Genomic DNA, 17,249 nt, shown 5'->3' on the forward strand with positions numbered 1-17,249 from the left:
CAACGAGGGGGCGGAGCAACCCCTTAGTCTCCACCATGATACGTCATCATTACATATCCCCCCCACTTAGATCAAGGGCTGTCCTCAGACCACAATAGAAATAAAACATCTACCCCTTCACTGTAGCACATCACTGCATAACAGAGACAAACAGTGGCACATAAAAGAAAGTAAAGACAGTTGCCCAACATGACACCATAGCCCAACATTACACAGCCAGAACAGCATCCCTTAAATTATTCTCTTTTTTTTTTTCCCTCTTCTTTCCACAAACTTCACACTGTTAAAGCAGAAACTAAAACAGAAGATATTACAATAAAGGCTTAAAACACACAGGTCTGAACAGTATCTCAAGAACAAGTGGTGCACATTGCAGCCATAACCCCTTCAAACATTTCAATACCTGCTAGTCTCCAGACCAGCCAAAGAAAAACATTTTCTTTCGCACACAAAATACAATAAGACCCCAAAATAACAAACAGAACATCATAAAACATGTCAAAACCCAAATTGCAAAGCAAAATAAGGGTTTGTCCATCTGTTGACATCCCACCCACTGGTAACCCTTGGTGTGCGCCTAGGACGGAGGAAGTATGGGTGTGCCGTGTGGGCAGGTTGTGTGGGATGAGTAGGGTGTTGCGAGAATGAGCGTGTTTCCGCATGAAAGGGCTGTGCGTATGTGAGGCAGGAATCACCAGCACATCCACTGCGAAGAAAATACGGATGTGTGTGCATGTGCACAAGTTGTGGGTGCTGGAGGTGAGCGTCAGCGCGGGGTGAGGAAAAGTTTACAGGGGGCGTGACCACAGGACTATTAACTGAGGGAGGCTGTGCCCCCACAGTCGGAGCAGCCGCCAACTGGTCATGGACGGCCGGCTCCGTAAACAGGGTATCAAAGCCAAATACGTCCTGCTCATCCGGGACACAGGCCTCTTGCTCCTGCAAATTGGTCTCAGCCAACTGCTGGGGCAAACACTCCAGGTCCTCCTTGTCATCCCAAGTAAAAAATGGAAGTAAATTAGAAACATGGTGAACACCACCATCAGCTGCATCCGCCACCCTGGACAACTTGTAATTCAGCTCAGACAAAACTTTGGTAATCCTGTATGGGCCTTTATAGACTGGGGCAAGCTTGGCCGAGAAACCCGCCGAGGCATCCGACCGAGGATGGGCTTTCAGTTTAACCAAGTCACCGACCTGGAACGAGACGGCACGCCGATTCTTATCATAATGTTTTTTCTGTGTGGACTGGCTCTCCGCTAGGGACTCCCTCACATGATCATACGCCTCTCTCAGGGCGGAAGTGAGCTCCACCTTGTAGTCCGCTACAGAATCAGCCATGTATTGAGGGCTTGGTGACAACCACAAATCAAGGGGTGTATTGAGGTCTCTGCCATACAAAAGAAAAGCTGGGGTATCTCCCGTACTCTGGTGTGGAGCTGTTCTCAACGCAAAGGATATCAGCGGCAAGTGGAGGTCCCAGTCTCTGTGTTTTCGCCCCACATAAGCACGGATTGCAGTCTTAATAGTACGGTTCACTCGTTCCGTCTGGTTAGACTGGGGGTGGTAGGCTGTAGTCAGCCTGTGGTCTGAGCCCATGGCAGCAACAACCTCCTCAAAGAAGTCACTCACAAACTGAACACCTCTGTCAGAGACCAGGTGCGCAGGAGCGCCATGTCTCGCAAACACCTCAGAGACAAACTTGCGGGCCGCAGTCGCCGCTATAGCCTCTCGAACTGGACAGATCTCCACCCACTTGGTGAAATAGTCAATGAAAACTAAAATATATTCATTCCCACGGCCGGATCTGGGGAGGGGACCCATGAAATCAACACCAGCAAACTCCCATGGATATGTAGCGACTACTGGTTTCAGATAGCCTCCAGGCTTCTGATTGGCTGGCTTGGACAACTGGCAGGTCACGCAGGACTGGACATACCTCTTGACATCACCCCTCATACCTGGCCAATAAACTCGTCTCTGTAAGCGCCCAAGGGTTTTGGTAATGCCTAGGTGGCCCCCCATCGGGTGGTCATGAAAATATCTCAGTAAAGTACCACGGAGGAGTCCCGGCACATAGAACCGCAGGGCCTTAAGAGGATGAAGCCGGCAGGAAGCCCTCTTGTCCATGAAGTAAACCAAACCGTCCTGAATGCAAAAATCTGTTGAGTCCACACAGGATCCGCTCTCCAGTTCCGTGAACAGCGATGCGATTACCTGGTCGCCCTGCTGGAGCGACTTAAGCTGTTGCTTGTCCTCCAATATTAACAGTGGTTGACGTCTGAGGTTCAAAGAGCCAATAGTGGCGTATGATGGCAACAGGTCTACGGGCTCGGTAGGATCACAGGCAGGGTTCCGCGAAAGGGCATCTGGAACCAAATTTGCAGAGCCTGGTCTGTGGACCACTTCAAAGTCAAAGTCTTGTAGTCGTAGGCACCATCTAGCTAATCGCCCTGAGGGGGAGGGCCTTGACATCAGCCACCTCAAGCTGTTGTGATCCGTAACAACTGTTACATAGGAGCCCTCAACATATGGACGAAAGTGTTCGAGAGCCCAAATCACCCCAAGGCACTCTTTCTCAGAAGTGGAATATAGGCGCTCTGACTTGTGAAGTGTGCGGCTTGCAAATGCGACAGCCCTTTCCAAGCCATCTTCCCCAGTCTGGGTCAATGCGGCCCCGAGGCCAACATCGCAAGCATCCGTATGAACTGTAAAAGGCTTCCCAAAATTAGGTAAAACAAGTACTGGTGCCCTAGTCAGCCGCAGCTTCAGGTGATCAAAAGACTGCTGGCACTCAGGAGACCACGTGAAATGGGCATCCTCCCGCAAAAGAGCGAACATGGGCTCAGCGATACGAGCATACCCTGAAATGAACCTACGATAGTAACTTGTCAGACCAAGAAACTGTCGCATGTTTTTAACCGTCCTCGGCGTGGGAAACTGCTTGATTGCAGCAACCTTACTCTCATCAGGACCAATGCCTCCTGGGGTTACCAGGTAACCCAAGTAACGAAGTTTTGGCGTACAAAAATGACATTTAGCCAGCTTCAACGAAAGGCCAGCCTCCGCCAAACGCCCCAATACACTAGCAAGGTCTGTCAGGTGTTGGTCAAAGGTTGGTGAAGCAACAACTATATCATCTAGGTACACCATACAACAGGTGTGTGTGAGCCCTGCCAAGACAGTGTTCATTAGCCTTTGAAATGTCGCAGGCGCATTTGACAATCCAAAAGGCATTACTTTAAATTGATAGAGCCCTTTGTGAGAGATAAAAGCTGACTTTGGTCTCGAATCTGCAGCCAACGAGACCTGCCAATAACCTCGTGCAAGGTCTAGAGTTGAAATGAATTTACCGCGTGCCAAAAAATCCAAAGAGTCATCTACTCTCGGCAGCGGATAGGAGTCCCTCACTGTACATTTGTTCACTTTCCTAAAATCCACACAAAATCTCGGCTCTGTGCCAGGCTTTTCCACTATCACGATTGGGGACGCCCAGGGCCCTGAAGCCGGCTCAATAATATCATCCTCCAACATTTTAGAAATCTGCTCTTCGATAATCTTTCTTTTAGCGGGTGAGGCACGATAGGGAGGAAGGCACACCGGTTTCGCAGTTCCTGTGTCGATTATATGTGCAACTAATGAGGTCTTCCCCAGCTTTCCACTGAAAAGATATTCAAAGTCTCGCAACAGGCTTGCCAGCCTTTCCTTGTCTGCCGGAAGTAAAGCTGCCTGATCCAACACTGGGATAAAATCAACTTTGGTATCCTTAAAAGTCAGGCAAGCTACATGACCTTCCAAGTCCCCAAACTCCCCCTCCAACAGGCCTAGGTCTGGTGCGTAGTTTGCATTGTCTCCCAACCTAACATTACCTGTGGCCGGATGAATATGAACATCTGCCTGGATCATGAAATCAGTACCCAAAAGAATGGGGCAAGACAGGTCTGGAATCACAGCAAAGCGATGTGTGAACAAGTGACCCAACAAGCTCACGGGCAGCCACACAACACCCGAAGGAGTGCACTGTTTTGAGTCAGCCAACTCAAGTGGGGAGAAAGTCCAAGGGAGAACAATATCCTCATTTATTCCACACCTAAGAAGAGTGGATGGATGGACTGCTGAAATGGACGCACCCGTATCCAATGTCGCCTTCAGAAAAACTTGGTTAACCATTACCACTGACGACAAAGGGGAGTTCTTAGACTTCCGTGGGCTGTCCTGCACCAAATTAACGGAGTGAGAACCCCCTGTGCTCTGTACGCTGGGCCCCGGTTCCAGGTTCTGGTTTCCACCCCGGGGCCGCTGAAACCTACGCGGTCGAGCACCCGGGTCACCCCTAGTGTCTTGTGGAGCGTTTGGGTTCTCTTGATCTGCCTGAGGACTCGCAGCTGCCCCCCCACCAGGTTCTGTGTTTCCACTCTGCCTAGTTTTCCTACAGGTCCCACAGTTACGCGTGGTGACCCCGGGGGTAAAACATTTGTAGCAGTGCAAGTTTGGTCGCTGGGCCAGCTGAGCAGAAGTGGCAGTCCTGTTAGGGGAGATAGGCCCCAAGGCAGCGTGTAGCTCATGGGCAGTCAGGAGCAGCTCAGTTAAAGTTGTGGGTGCGGCCGCATGGAGGGCCAGTCTATACTGGTCTGAGACATGCCGGCAAATCACCTCGATCTGTTCTTGCTCAGATGGTGGTTGCCTCAGTCGTTTGAACTCAGTCACCAGGTGAGCGACAAAGGTGGGAAGTGATTCATCAGAAGCCTGAACACTGTCTAAAATCCCTCTCCAGATCTTCTCCTCATTGTCTGTTGGTAAGAATGCTTGACGAAAGAGATCTGAGAAATGTTCCCACGACAGTAGGTGGGGCTGCATGGCAGAGTACCACTTCCGAGGCTCCCTCTCAAACAGCCTCGTCAACTCTAGAAAAAACCGAGTATCAGGTAAGCCAACCGCTGTTTTGTACAACGAAACAGACTGAAGCCAATCCTCTGGGTCAATAGAATCACCCCCATCAAACTTGGGTGGCACAAGGCCAGAAAGGTGAGCAGAACTAACCAGCGGGGGGTGTGGACATGACCGGGCTGTGCATTCGGAGAGAGTGTGTGCCGCAGTGAGAGAAGTGTGCCCAGGATGGGCACCAGCATCCTGTCCATGCGAATGTTGAGAATCCTCGGCATCTCGACTATTGCGCTTTGTGAGTGTGCGTGTAGCAGGGGTGGAGGTAAACATAGGATGGGCATGTGTGTCTGGTCCCTGTGAGTGTGAAGAGGTCTGGATCTCCAACTGCTGTAGCAAGCTGTGTTGCAAGTCAACAGACATACTAAATGCAGATGTCAGCATATCTACTTGTTGCTGTAACTTTTTTACCTGAGCAGCAAGATGCTGAATTGTGACCGAATCATCACCCAACAGCCCAAGTGGAACACCATCACCTTTACCATCGTCATCCACAAATGCAACAATACGTCTAGCCATTGTAAATGTACCGAGAGAATCAAAACAGAAACGTGACCATGAATAACTGGAAAAAAAAATTATCCTAAAGTAGGCTAAAACAGCATGTGCAATAGGAAGACACTCAGTGTATTACAATACATAAGAAAATAATATCATCAAATAACCTTACATGATGAATTACTCTTAAACTCAGCACTGGTCAGTTTTCATTATTTAGCTAATAACTATTAACATATATTACACACTCACATACAATTAACCTTTAACCCCCCTTTTTTTTTTTCTTTTAAATTTCCCTCTCCTCTCTTTCACGGCGCGTAGAACTCCGCAGGAAATGGGAAAAAGACGAGGAAAAATGTCCCACGGTCTGGCCAACTGGAGTTTTAGGTTGCCACACCGTGCACGAGTGAATGAAATATCGTAAATCCGCTAGCCAACGTGCGCGAGGCAAATAAAAAAGTCAAATTCCAAAAATAGTTCGCCTGCTTCCTTCGTTATCCACCAAAGAGATACTCCAAATATACTCACTGTCCAGTGTCCAAACCTTTCCTTCTAAGGGTATTCATTCACAGTTCGGGCGCCATTTGTAACGATCCGGCTAAGCTAATGAGTTAGCCCAGATCCTCACGTGGATTCCAGAAAGGCGTAAAAGTATATAAATCCCGATGGACAGGGACAAAAGGACGCTCTTCTTTTTAATATCTTGTGGGAAACTATGGATAACATATTTCACACAGCTGTCCTTACAATAAAATAACCAACATTAAAGCAATCTCCAAAACGTGCGAGGCACAGTATATCAGCTTGCGCGCCCGGGAGCCAGCAACGAGGGGGCGGAGCAACCCCTTAGTCTCCACCATGATACGTCATCATTACACCGTGGAGACGGGGTTTGGGATGGAAGCTGATGTCCCTTGCAGCTGTCACTCCCTGGGATGTGGGTTTGCACCCGCTGCTGCGGAGACCTTGCCCCAGTGCTGTGCCCACATATCGATATGTGCCCATATCATCGGCTCTGGCTACGGTTCAGAATACCACATGTTGAAGTGGAACTGAGCATTTTGATAAAAGTACCTGTGAGCTCAGTACGGGAATGCAGGAGTCGATGGCCCAGTGGGAATGTTCGATGGCTGAGTTCCCCATCGATCAGCGATGTGGGTGGATAGTCCGGGTGGGTGGGACCCAAGTGGGCACATGCCAATGCCAAATTGTGATTTTTGACAACGTTTTAACCGCTCTGTCCCTAGGCGATGTCCCGCCCTTAAAATACCGGTACGACATATGAAATGACGAGCGGTTATTAAAATAGCCCCTGCAATAGAAACACAGAAAAGAAATATTAATTTTGGAACAACGTATACATTTTGCCTCAAAATACTGGCTTTTAGTGATGTTTCGCTGACCTTTGTACGAGTTTACATTGTTCCTATTCCTTACTCATCAGAGCCATTTCGGGAGAGGAAAGAAATGATGACAAAGTGAACAGTTTAAAAGGGAAAAACAATGTCGGGTGACAAAGAGTTAAACAGATTCTGTCTCAGTTAGAAATCAAATACTGGTAGATCGCAAATGATAACCAAATACTGCAAGGGGCCTCATCTCCCTGTGTGTGTTTGTGCATTTACCCTGCTGTTCACGTGTCGGTCATTCGCTGAAATCAAGCCATAACTCCTGTGGATTATACCGTTAGTTCGCTGCTCTTCTAGGGCGCTTGAGGCAGGTGGTGTGCAGTGGAGGTGCAGTTGAGGGGCGACACATCATGTACCGTTCTCCCCGTGAGGTGAGATGGCTAAAGGCCCTCTTGCCTACTGCTGCTTTGAGAGAACAGCATAAATGAGTTATTTTTTCTTTTTTAAATAAGGAAAGGAAGGCGTGAACTTCACTCACATACTCATCATCAATGATTGCTTGTCTGGTGCAGGACTGTGGTGGTCAGGAGCCAATCCTGGAAGGACAGGGCATGAAGTGGGGTACACCCTGAACGTGACACCTGTCCACACACACATTTTCAGAACCGCTTGTCCCATACGGGGTCACAGAGAACCGGAACCTACCCGGTAACACAGGGCGAAGGCCGGAGGGGGACACACCCAGGACGGGACGCCAGTCCGCCGCAAGACACCCCAAGCGGGACTCGAACCCCCTACCAACCGGAGAGCAGGACCCGATCCAACCCACTGCGCCACCGCACCCCCGAGATAGCTGTCCATCAAAGGGAAATCTCTGTCTCACTCACACGTACGCACGCACGCACGCACTACAGGCAGTTCAGAATTACCAGTCCACCTGGAGCACGGGCTGTGGGAGGAACCCACAGGAACATGGGTTAAACGCCAGACAGGCAGAGAAGAATTTGAACCCAACCCAGCAGCTGTGAGAGACCTGTTTCATTGAGTGATTTTCACTTTTTACCTTAATCAAACTGAGTCAACACTGTGATCCAATAACTGTCTTCTTGAGCTGTGATGAGCCACTCATTACATGTGAGCAGCTGGGAACTGTGGTGGAAACACACTTTTACATCCTTTCACAGAAGAGTGTCAAGAGCACACAGGAAGGTTCTACCTCCTCCGAGGATGAGTCTCGCCATCATGGCACTGGATGCAACACACACCATGATTGTATAAGCCTTGTTAGACCATCCAAGTGAACCCTTCTGCTCACACCATGTAAGCGACTAGCCCCAAAACACACAGCGCCTGCTCTCTCAAGGAAGCAAACGGAAAAGACGCAACTACATTCACCAGACCATGAAGCAACATTGCCCTTTTTGCATGTCTGAAAGCAGGAATATTTCACTGAAGCTGTTCAGATAAACCTCCCAGCACACGAACCAGTGCTCTGCTAGTTGCACCTGTAGGTCCAAAAACTGTCTGAGCCACACCACCCCTGGCACCGATGTACAAAAGCAAAAGGGAAGGAAAACATCAGAGACCAGACCCAAATAATTGTCAGGTGCATAACTTTATTATGCTGCATAATCTTTACATACAACTACGTGTGGGGGGTGTGAGAAATGAAACGAGGTTGTACATGCAATCATCGTTTATTGGGCGACAAATCACGGCACTCTACACATGCCGTGGAATCAGACACGGCAAGAATAGGGCGATGATGGGAGAAGTATGATATCGCCACAGAATGATGTTCATGCCGCCGAAAGAATCGTCGAAGTTGACGTCGACCATGCACGAATGGATGGTGCCTAGCACACCAGCACCGATCACGCTGACTTCGTCGATGATCGCTCGGTCTCGGCGTCGGCGTCTTCGGTGCTCTGCTGCCCCGACCCACTCGGCCCAGATATCAAGTCGGTCGCTGCTGAATGAACGTCCATGGGCTCATGCTGCACGGCAATGTCAGAGGCTTGAGAAGTCGATGGACGGGCCACCTTGTCCCGAGCACGCTGCTCATGTTTTCACTGAGCCGCTGTCTTGGCTGGTGTCTTATCCGCCTTCGGGCCCCCTCCCTCGGTCTAAATTAAGGTTTTCCTGCCGGCGTGATACGTGTCCAATAACGCGGCTCTCTAGCGACGAATTAAGGCGCTGACATCAACACTGCGACGTGGTTCGAACGTGATGACGTGTAGTGGAACGCGACGGCAACTCCATAACAAGCCAAATGTGGAACATTTTCGCAACGTTGCCAGTTCGCTCAGGCTGAACAGGCAGCAGTCGTTCATGTCATGTGATGCAGTGTTCCTTCCTCTATACAGTGGTATATGCAGTATCTCTCTGCATCTTTTCATTTGCGAGCAGTAGCAGCAAGAGGGGTTGCATTTTTTCATGACGGGCAATTCCCAAGTTACCCCCCACCTAGTCAGGAGAAAGACATAGTTCTATGTCAAAAACCAGAAAAGACAGACATGTAGGCCAGATATTACATAAATATCCATTTAATGTTCACATATCAAAAGAAAACAATGAAGCAGAACAAGAAAATTGCCATCAGGAATTTAGTATGATGCATCACACAGAAAGGACTGTGTGTCCCTGTGGTGTCATGTCACTGGGTCTGCGCTCCCGTCACTGGTAGTAGAGCTCCAGATTCATCCCGTCGTGGATTTCATCTGCAAGACTCACTGTTAAAGAGTTCTCACTCCTGTCTCGTCCCATCTGCTCCAAACAACCTCCGATATTAGCCAAACACTTGGCGAAGCTCCTACTTGTAAGCAGGAGGTGAAATCTGCTGTTTGTCACACCCACAGTGTGTATCCAGTCTGCACATGCTCACTGAATGGGCAACCTGTACTGATGCCACAGTGTCAAGACATATTGACACTCATGCCACACCTTTGTACACCATTTATTTAGATCCTGTAAAAAAAAAAAAAAAAAACCGCACTGAAGTAAAAACCAAATAAGCTTGATAGTCGCTTAGTGTCCACTGTCCTTAACCAGGTCTCTACGGAAGCCCCTTCGGCTTTGGTTACAGCACTACGTCTGTGTGGATGTGGACGCTTGGCCTCGAACACCTTGGAACAGGTACATTCTAAGGTTAATGCCATGGTTCAAGCTCAGTCATATTGTGAAAAGGTCTCCTGTGCACTGCACTGACACTACAGTAAGGGTGTGTGTCAACTTGAGACATTCGCTGTACACTGCACACAGCATGTAAAAGCGCACACTCAGTACTGAAGGGAAGCTAAAACAGGCAAAGACCCCCGGTGAGGAGGAGGAGTCGAGAAAAGCACAGCTCAAGCAGTCGTTTTGGCTCTATCGTTCGCAGCGACACTGTGACACATATATGGGCAGCAGCAGTAAAGGATACAGTCCTCCAGAGTGACATGGTCCTTGAATATCGTGTACCTGCGAAGACAGAAGACAAGGCCCGGACACTCCATTACTACAACATGTAGACCAGGAGTTGACAAATTGAGCTCCTTTCAGGCTGCAGGGTGTTCTCAATGGCCCAGCTTCACAGTGCCACATTAAAGGTGGCGAAGAGGAAAGTCACATCATGGTACTGCAACAATTTAAAAGTACTGGACATCGCAGGGCACAGAAATCTACACCAGCCTAAGAGAACCCAGAATGCTCACCATTTCTTTAAAACAATTTTGTCCCATCTGGTGCCCGTCTGGGCAGCGATAAGTTTCTTCAGATCGCCAACGGTGTCATCTGGGCTGCAGGACATGGCTAAGGTGGACAACTACATCATCTTGTACAAGTAGGCACTGATGTTCCGAGGAAAAGATGCTCTCCACAAAGCCCATAAAGTAACCTCTCTTTCATAGGAAATTGTCTGCTTTCCCAACCATGAATTTCACTATTTAAAACATGAGCAGAAATCTCATGGAGGTTTGAGATGGAGATGCTGTTTATAAAGACACGGTGAGATGACTGGTACCTTGCTACAGAGTTGATGTCGGGGGGGGGGCTACGCAGTGGGTTTGACCAGGTCCTGGTCTCTGGTGGATCTGGGGTTCAAGTCCTGCTTGGGGGTGCCTTGTGACAGACTGGCATCCCATTCTGGGTGTGTCCCCTCCCCCTCCAGTCTTGCACCCTGTGTTGCCAGGTTAGGCTCTGGCTCCCTGCGACCCCATATGGGACAAGCGGTTTCAGACAGTGTGTGTGTTGTGTGACTATGAGAAGGTAACCGAATTGATGTGTGACATATTGATGGAGCCCATGTTCTCAGCAGGATAAGGATACTTGCACTTGACTCGCACCTTCTTGCCCAAGCGGTCATTGCACACAACTTCTATCATGGTGTACCTACTAGTCCTGCAAAAACAAGTATGAAAGAGTCCACTTAGCAGACACTGAGACAGTCACTGTGACAGAATAACACGATAAGAAAAGTCATCACAACACTGCAATTGAATTGAATAATTTATTGATTAAACTAACACTGGACACTTAAGTTTGAAAACGCGGTCAGCCACTAAAAAATGAAAAATTATGTACAAATGACACGAGACGTCTTCAAACAGTATTTTTAACAGGTGTATTATGATTTGGTCAAAGTCCGTCCTCTCTAATCTAAAAACAAAAACAGAGTAAACAGCATTCCTGGAATGATCCATGAATCCGGTCTCTCTGGTACAATTCGTACACGGGAGAGAGGAAAAGGACGCCACCGTGAAGTGGCCACAAGAGCAGTAAATCTCTGTCTTTCTTGCTCAATCAGAGAAGTAAAACTGTGTTAAAACATACCTCACCACACCTTTCTGCGCTTTTCAACGTTCAACTCCCTTACCTCAGCGAGAAGTGCCGGACTTGAACGAGAGCACAAACTGCCGTAAGAGAAGTTGAGCTACAAAATACAACCAATCAGATGGAGGCCTACGTGACTGACAGCGAGAGGTGTTCAATTTTCACCAATTAAACACCAGCTATGGATAAGGAGGCGGGGCATCAGTGCCGCAAAGCGAGGTGGTGTCGTAAACACGGATTGCCGTCAAAAAGTCAGAACGTCATGAAACTAAAATGATTACATATATTTTTGTTGTAATGTATCCTATATCACAGACACGCATCAAATGTTCTCATGATTAAATGATTGCGACTTCCCGCTTTCAACAAATCCACAGAATATTAGGTGAATTTAAAGATACATTTCTGTCATAACATACAGTATTTTCCAGCATCAGAATAATTTCCAGAATCCGCGGCCCACTCTGTACTGTACAGTATTTCATTGCATGGTTTTGTTCTGTTTTCTATTATATGTCGCCCCCTGGTGACAATGTAAAGAAATGAAAGCAGTGCTGGAAATAATAGGCCCGAACGCTCGGGCGTGACGTGTTAAAGGGAATGGAACTGGATTATTATACAATAACACAAAATATAGCACTGCTGCTTCGCATTAACAAAAACAGACTAAAAGAGAAACAGAAACGAAGCAGCCCACGGCACAAGAGTCCTCCGTACAGTAGAAGACAAACGCTTCTCGCTGATGTTTGACTCCACCCTTTTCCGCAGTGTGGTTCCGCCCAGCTCCCAGACTGCACGGTGCGCTCTGACTCCGCCCATTGCCGCAATGACCACGCCTTCTCTACACGGTGGCCCCGCCCAGCTCCCAGACTGCACGGTGCGCTCTGATTCCGCCCATTGCCGCAATGACCACGCCTTCTCTACACGGTGGCCCCGCCCCGCAGCGCGCTCTGCGGCGGAAGGGCACAAAGCGCACGGGGTGGGCGGGGGAGGGAAGAGAGAGTGGCGCGCGCAGCGAAATGGCGGATGAGGAGAAGCTGCCGCCGGGTTGGGAGAAGCGCATGAGCCGCAGCTCCGGTAACGCGCCTTTGGGGATGGAGACGCTCACCGCTTGTGTTTGAAAGAGTATACGTGTGTGTTTCGGCATTACGTGTGGTTAGCGATAATGCCCAGCCCTCGCCTAGGCTCGGCTCCTCGGAGAGACTGAGTCCGCTCCGCCGCGTGAGGCGAGGCGAGGCGAGGCGAACCGAACCAGCACCACCAGCACCGTTCGCCTCTCCACTTACAGTTCGTTGCGTTTTCCTCTTAAGTGCTTCTCTCTGTGAGTTTTCGCTCGTTCGAGCACATACGCGTGACGCTCTCGCTGACACTACGAGCACCTACACAAGTATTAGTATTTTTCTCCGTGTAAATCGCCGCCCGCGGCCTGGAGGAGCAGGAGGACGGACTGGCGGGCTGGGCGGGTTATATATAGGAGGTCGGGGAAACGCGGACATTATTGCTGTGACTGTCCGTCCGTCATCGAACTTACGTTTCCACATAGCGAACGACACGGAGGAGGAATAGCGCCGTGTTTGTTGCCATCTGCATCTCTTGGCGGGTCGTGCGTGACCGGCATGTCCGGATCATGCGGCGGCCTCGTGGCGGCCCTCGCCGGTCGGTGCGGTTGCTGAGCGGATGCAGGTCAGGAACGTACGCCGTACGGTCACGGTGCGGTCTCTCATGGTACACTGTTGTTATTACTACCTTATACCTGTCAGACTTGTCGCAGGAGATGATGGGCTTTCGTTTCGTGGGTAATGATCATGGTTGTGTGCTGCTGTGTGAGAACGGGTCAGTGTCTTCATTCATGGCCAGTGGTCGGTGCTGGTGCTGCAGGCGGTGCACAGGCCCTGTGACAGGGTGAGGTCAGTCTGAGTCTGGGGCGTCTGTGCTTGCCTCTCGCTTGGATGGAAATGTCCCGCTTCTGTCTTTCGCCGCATCGCCTTCATCATGTCCATCTCCCTCCTCGTCTCCCGTAGGACGCGTCTACTACTTTAACCACATCACGAACGCCAGCCAGTGGGAGCGGCCGAGTGGCGACGGCAAGGGGGAGCCTGAAAAGGTGCGCTGTTCCCACCTGCTGGTGAAGCACAACCAGTCGCGTCGCCCGTCTTCATGGCGAGAGGAGAACATCACACGCTCCAAGGAGGAGGCGCTGCAGCTCATACAGCGTGAGTTGGTGAACCAGCCTGTGGTCCGTAGGATCCGCGGTGGGCTCCTTACGTCTGTTTCGCATCAATAAAATTAGTCCGCTAAAAAGATTAGGTAGGTACTTGTACAGGGGGTGTGAAAAAGAGTGGGGGCTTCTGTGATGGGTCAGTGCAAGAATTGGCAGAGGCCAGAATGAGGAGAGTGTTGGAGCTCATTGTGGACAATGCCCCTCACCCCCTCCGTGAGGTGATCGCCATGAGCTCATTTAGTCACCAGATTGTTCAGCTGATGCGCACGGAGAAGCACTTTTGGGGGTGCTTGACACCAGCAGTTAGCCTCCATACTGCCAGTCAAAGTGTGGTTGGCTCCTGAATGCTGTGACAGGGGGTGCAATAAGCCATCGTCGGTATATGGTATGTGTTATCGTATCCTGTCTTGAAACATGGATCTGTGAAGCATTTCTTCAAACCAAGAGACAGACACACACACGGGGTCACGGTGAGCCGGCGCCTAACCTGGCAACACAGGGAGCAAGGTTGGAGGGGGAGGGGACACACCCAGGACGGGATGGCAGTCCGTCACAAGGCACCTCAAGCGGGACTCGAACATCAGACCCACCAGCAAGCAGGCCCTGGCCAAACCCACTGCGCCCCCCTGAGGGAAGGGGGAGAAACACACTGTTTAAAATGCACGTTCTCCAGGAACAGGTTAAAACAAGTTGCAAGGTTGTCATAGGTACAAGTACCATGTATAAGTATCATGAAATTCTTCTTGAATGCTTCTCCACAGACTATGGACAAGACAGAGACACTACAAATACTGTGCAAACAAAACAATGACAATGAGTAATGCTGATAGCAATGACAATAAATAACAGTAACGGTAATAATACCAGTAGACAGCCAGAGAGCTCAGAATGTGAGAGCAAGAATGCGAATGCTTAAAGTGACAGTGTAATTTACCGATATGCTTGGAAAGAGCAGTCCACCTCTAGTTACTAAAGGTAGCACATTGGTTAGTGTTGTGTAGTCTTACAGCAGTGGGGTAAAAGCTGTTCCTGTACCTAGCTGTGCGGGTTCGAATAGACCTGAGCTACTTTGCAGATGGCAGAGAAGATAAAAGTGCCCGTGCGGGGTGACTGATCTTTCGTGATGCGCATCATCATTCTGAGGCAGCGTGTGGTGTAGGTGTCTGTCTTGAAAACATAAAAGCTTATTAAAGAGACTTTAATAAGACGCTGCTGCTGTTTGTGTCTGTTTCCCCATGTGGCTCTTTAAATGAGTTGTGCTCCTGCTTCCAATGCACAGTCAGCCTTGTTCATTGTATGTGTTGGTCTCCATCATGGGTGTGTCTAGTCTCCTTTTTGGCTTGTGGTCTTCGTGGGTTGCCTGTCAAGGTGTGTCAGTGTTGAGTGTTGTCCAATTTTGGGTCATCAGGGTTGCGTGGTTGCTCTTTACAGCTGATGTGTAACTCAGGTTGGATGATTTTAAGAACCTTGGTGCAATGGTGGGGGGTCTTGAGATTGACTTGCAGCTGAAGTATTGTGGAAGCTTTTATGGGGCATGGTGAAGCAGGAGCTGAGTCCTTGGACAAAACTGTGTGCCTTTAGGTTTAGGTGGTGGAGCTCAGCAGTCCAGGATGAGGAGCTCGTTGGTCCAGGACGCCCTCGCTCTGGAGTCGTTGTTCTTGCATCTGATCATAATGTCTAGTGGTTGCCTCCACTGGGAGGTGTAGTAGGCATATCTCACTGGGAGGAGATGCTAGGGGACCCGCAGGAGGAGTTGAAGACCTGAAGTTGGCTTGTAGCTGAAGGAAGTTTTTTTTTTTTTATTAAAATTTAGTAAATTGCAGTGTAGGTATGTCTGACTCTAGAAATGCTATCAAAATTATCCAGAGAACATATGGCACAGTCTATTTTGTTCCCTTTAGTGGAATTGGTGAGACTCGTTGAAGGTAACTGAGGGCAGATGCAGGACCTCTGGGATGATATCCTGTGGTTGTGTGTGTGTGTGAGAGATGGTGTGTCATTATGCCTTTGTAGAATACATTGAGAAGATCCGCTCTGGAGAAGAGGAGTTTGAAAGTCTGGCCTCCCGCTTCAGTGACTGCAGCTCTGCACGCAATGGAGGAGACCTGGGTACCTTTGGCCGAGGTACAGCTCCGCGTGTGTGTGTACGCACCCGTGCCCGCATCCGCATTTACCCGTGTACACTCTAACCTCGTGTCACTTTTGCTCACAGGTCAGATGCAGAAACCCTTTGAGGATGCCTCATTCGCCCTGAAGGTGGGCGACATGAGCGGGCCTGTGTTCACAGACTCCGGCGTTCATGTCATCTTGCGCACAGGATGAGGGAGGGCAGCCTGCCTGTGCCCATCTTCATACAAGCACACCACACGCTACAGCTGATCTACATGAAACACACCATGAACATACATATATCTATACATACACAGCTTTCTCTAGTGTCTACCATCCAGATACCTTCCCCGTTTTGAAATGGACCCCCAACATAATTTCATATATCCGTAGACAAGCTGCCTTTTTCTGAGCCATCTGCTCTGCCCTCGTACTGCGACTAGCTCTGACCCCTGCTGCATGTACAAACAAGGCTGGAATGAGTCAAGACCTACCCGTGGCTTTATCCCTGAACCTTTTCACCCCTAACAGCCACATGTGGTGGTGGTGGCAGCGGCGGCGGTCATGATAATAATGACCATGGTAAAGACCAGCCATGCCCTGATGTCCCACGGTAGGGACTAGGAGTGCACAGGTGTAGTTTCCCGTATGCCAGAGGAATAGTGGCAGGTATGTCACGGGGTCACATGCCCCATGGCTGCCTGGGCCCCGAACACTGTCGCACTGACCCACCGAGCACCTGCTGCTGGTCCATAATGCCATCATCCCGTTAAACTGGCTCCTCATCAGAGACGAGCTGCTGACGGTGTGTGTGTGGGGGGGCTCACCTACTCCACATGCACAAGTAAAGCGTTTTTGTGAATTTATCAACTATCTGCAATTTTTTTTTTTTTTTTTTTTAAACCACGGTGTTGTCGGGAACATGCTTTTCTTCCTGCTAGCAGTACTTTTTTGGCCTGGGAAAGGGGGCGGTGCACGGACACGTGCGGTAGCCATGGAAGTGTAAAATAAAACTGTTGGACCTGTGTGTGTGTGTGTGTGTGTGTGTGTGTGTGTGTGTGTGTGTGTGTGTGTGATGCGGTGTCCATCCTTGCAGTGTAACTTGGGCTGTAGATGCTTTACTGACTTCAGAATCTTCTGTGTGCTCAGAGTGCTCTTCCTGCGCAAGTTCCTCTGTTATTGGTTGACCTTTTGCTCTCATGGCTTAATTACCCAGAATGCATGTGTAGAGGGGGGGTGTTTGCAACAGTGCCAAGCATCACTTGGATGTTCATCACAATTAAATATTTTTTTTTTAATACCCTCGCTCTGTGTTTTTA

General features: G+C 49.4%; 3 protein-coding genes across 3 annotated transcripts; 1 reads left to right on the forward strand and 2 right to left on the reverse strand.

Moving 5' to 3' along the window:
• Window positions 1–691: 691 nt before the first annotated feature.
• Window positions 692–6,310, reverse strand: LOC114910980 (uncharacterized). Its single transcript, XM_029253777.1, has 5 exons — window positions 3,526–6,310; window positions 1,428–2,820; window positions 1,198–1,325; window positions 793–987; window positions 692–706 (listed from the first exon to the last, which is right to left on the reverse strand). The coding sequence occupies exons 1-5, from the start codon at window positions 5,458–5,460 to the stop codon at window positions 692–694; spliced, it is 3,666 nt and encodes a 1,221-aa protein (XP_029109610.1). The 5' UTR covers window positions 5,461–6,310.
• A 3,029-nt stretch (window positions 6,311–9,339) lies between these two features.
• On the reverse strand, window positions 9,340–11,702 carry ubl5 (ubiquitin like 5). The gene is made up of 5 exons (XM_018727990.2): window positions 11,601–11,702; window positions 11,097–11,168; window positions 10,484–10,567; window positions 10,213–10,250; window positions 9,340–9,511 (listed from the first exon to the last, which is right to left on the reverse strand). Exons 2-5 carry the CDS (start codon window positions 11,150–11,152, stop codon window positions 9,468–9,470), a joined length of 222 nt encoding a protein of 73 aa, XP_018583506.1. The 5' UTR covers window positions 11,153–11,168; window positions 11,601–11,702; the 3' UTR covers window positions 9,340–9,467.
• Window positions 11,703–12,583: 881 nt separating this feature from the next.
• On the forward strand, window positions 12,584–17,228 carry pin1 (peptidylprolyl cis/trans isomerase, NIMA-interacting 1). The gene is made up of 4 exons (XM_018727909.2): window positions 12,584–12,677; window positions 13,622–13,813; window positions 15,835–15,945; window positions 16,034–17,228. Exons 1-4 carry the CDS (start codon window positions 12,620–12,622, stop codon window positions 16,141–16,143), a joined length of 471 nt encoding a protein of 156 aa, XP_018583425.1. The 5' UTR covers window positions 12,584–12,619; the 3' UTR covers window positions 16,144–17,228.
• Window positions 17,229–17,249: the final 21 nt, after the last annotated feature.

This window comes from Scleropages formosus, chromosome 1 (genome assembly GCF_900964775.1).
Source record: "Scleropages formosus chromosome 1, fSclFor1.1, whole genome shotgun sequence".
NCBI classification, from domain to species: Eukaryota; Metazoa; Chordata; class Actinopteri; order Osteoglossiformes; family Osteoglossidae; genus Scleropages; species Scleropages formosus.

Bases quoted from the DNA above. Each gene is read 5' to 3' on its own strand.
- ubl5 (XM_018727990.2), bottom strand. From the start codon at position 11,152: ATGATAGAAGTTGTGTGCAATGACCGCTTGGGCAAGAAGGTGCGAGTC. The intron at 10,568-11,096 runs GTATCCTTATCC...CATGTCCTGCAG, and splicing joins AAGGTGCGAGTCAAGTGCAA to CCCAGATGACACCGTTGGCG. The intron at 10,251-10,483 runs GTGAGCATTCTG...CTGTCTTCGCAG, and splicing joins AAAATTGTTTTAAAGAAATG to GTACACGATATTCAAGGACC.
- pin1 (XM_018727909.2), top strand. From the start codon at position 12,620: ATGGCGGATGAGGAGAAGCTGCCGCCGGGTTGGGAGAAGCGCATGAGC. The intron at 13,814-15,834 runs GTGAGTTGGTGA...ATGCCTTTGTAG, and splicing joins GGCGCTGCAGCTCATACAGC to AATACATTGAGAAGATCCGC. The intron at 15,946-16,033 runs GTACAGCTCCGC...TTTTGCTCACAG, and splicing joins CCTGGGTACCTTTGGCCGAG to GTCAGATGCAGAAACCCTTT.
- LOC114910980 (XM_029253777.1), bottom strand. From the start codon at position 5,460: ATGGCTAGACGTATTGTTGCATTTGTGGATGACGATGGTAAAGGTGAT. The intron at 2,821-3,525 runs GATGATATTATT...CTTTTGCGGGAG, and splicing joins AGATTTCTAAAATGTTGGAG to GATGCCCATTTCACGTGGTC. The intron at 1,326-1,427 runs GTACGGGAGATA...CTGATTCTGTAG, and splicing joins GAGAACAGCTCCACACCAGA to CGGACTACAAGGTGGAGCTC.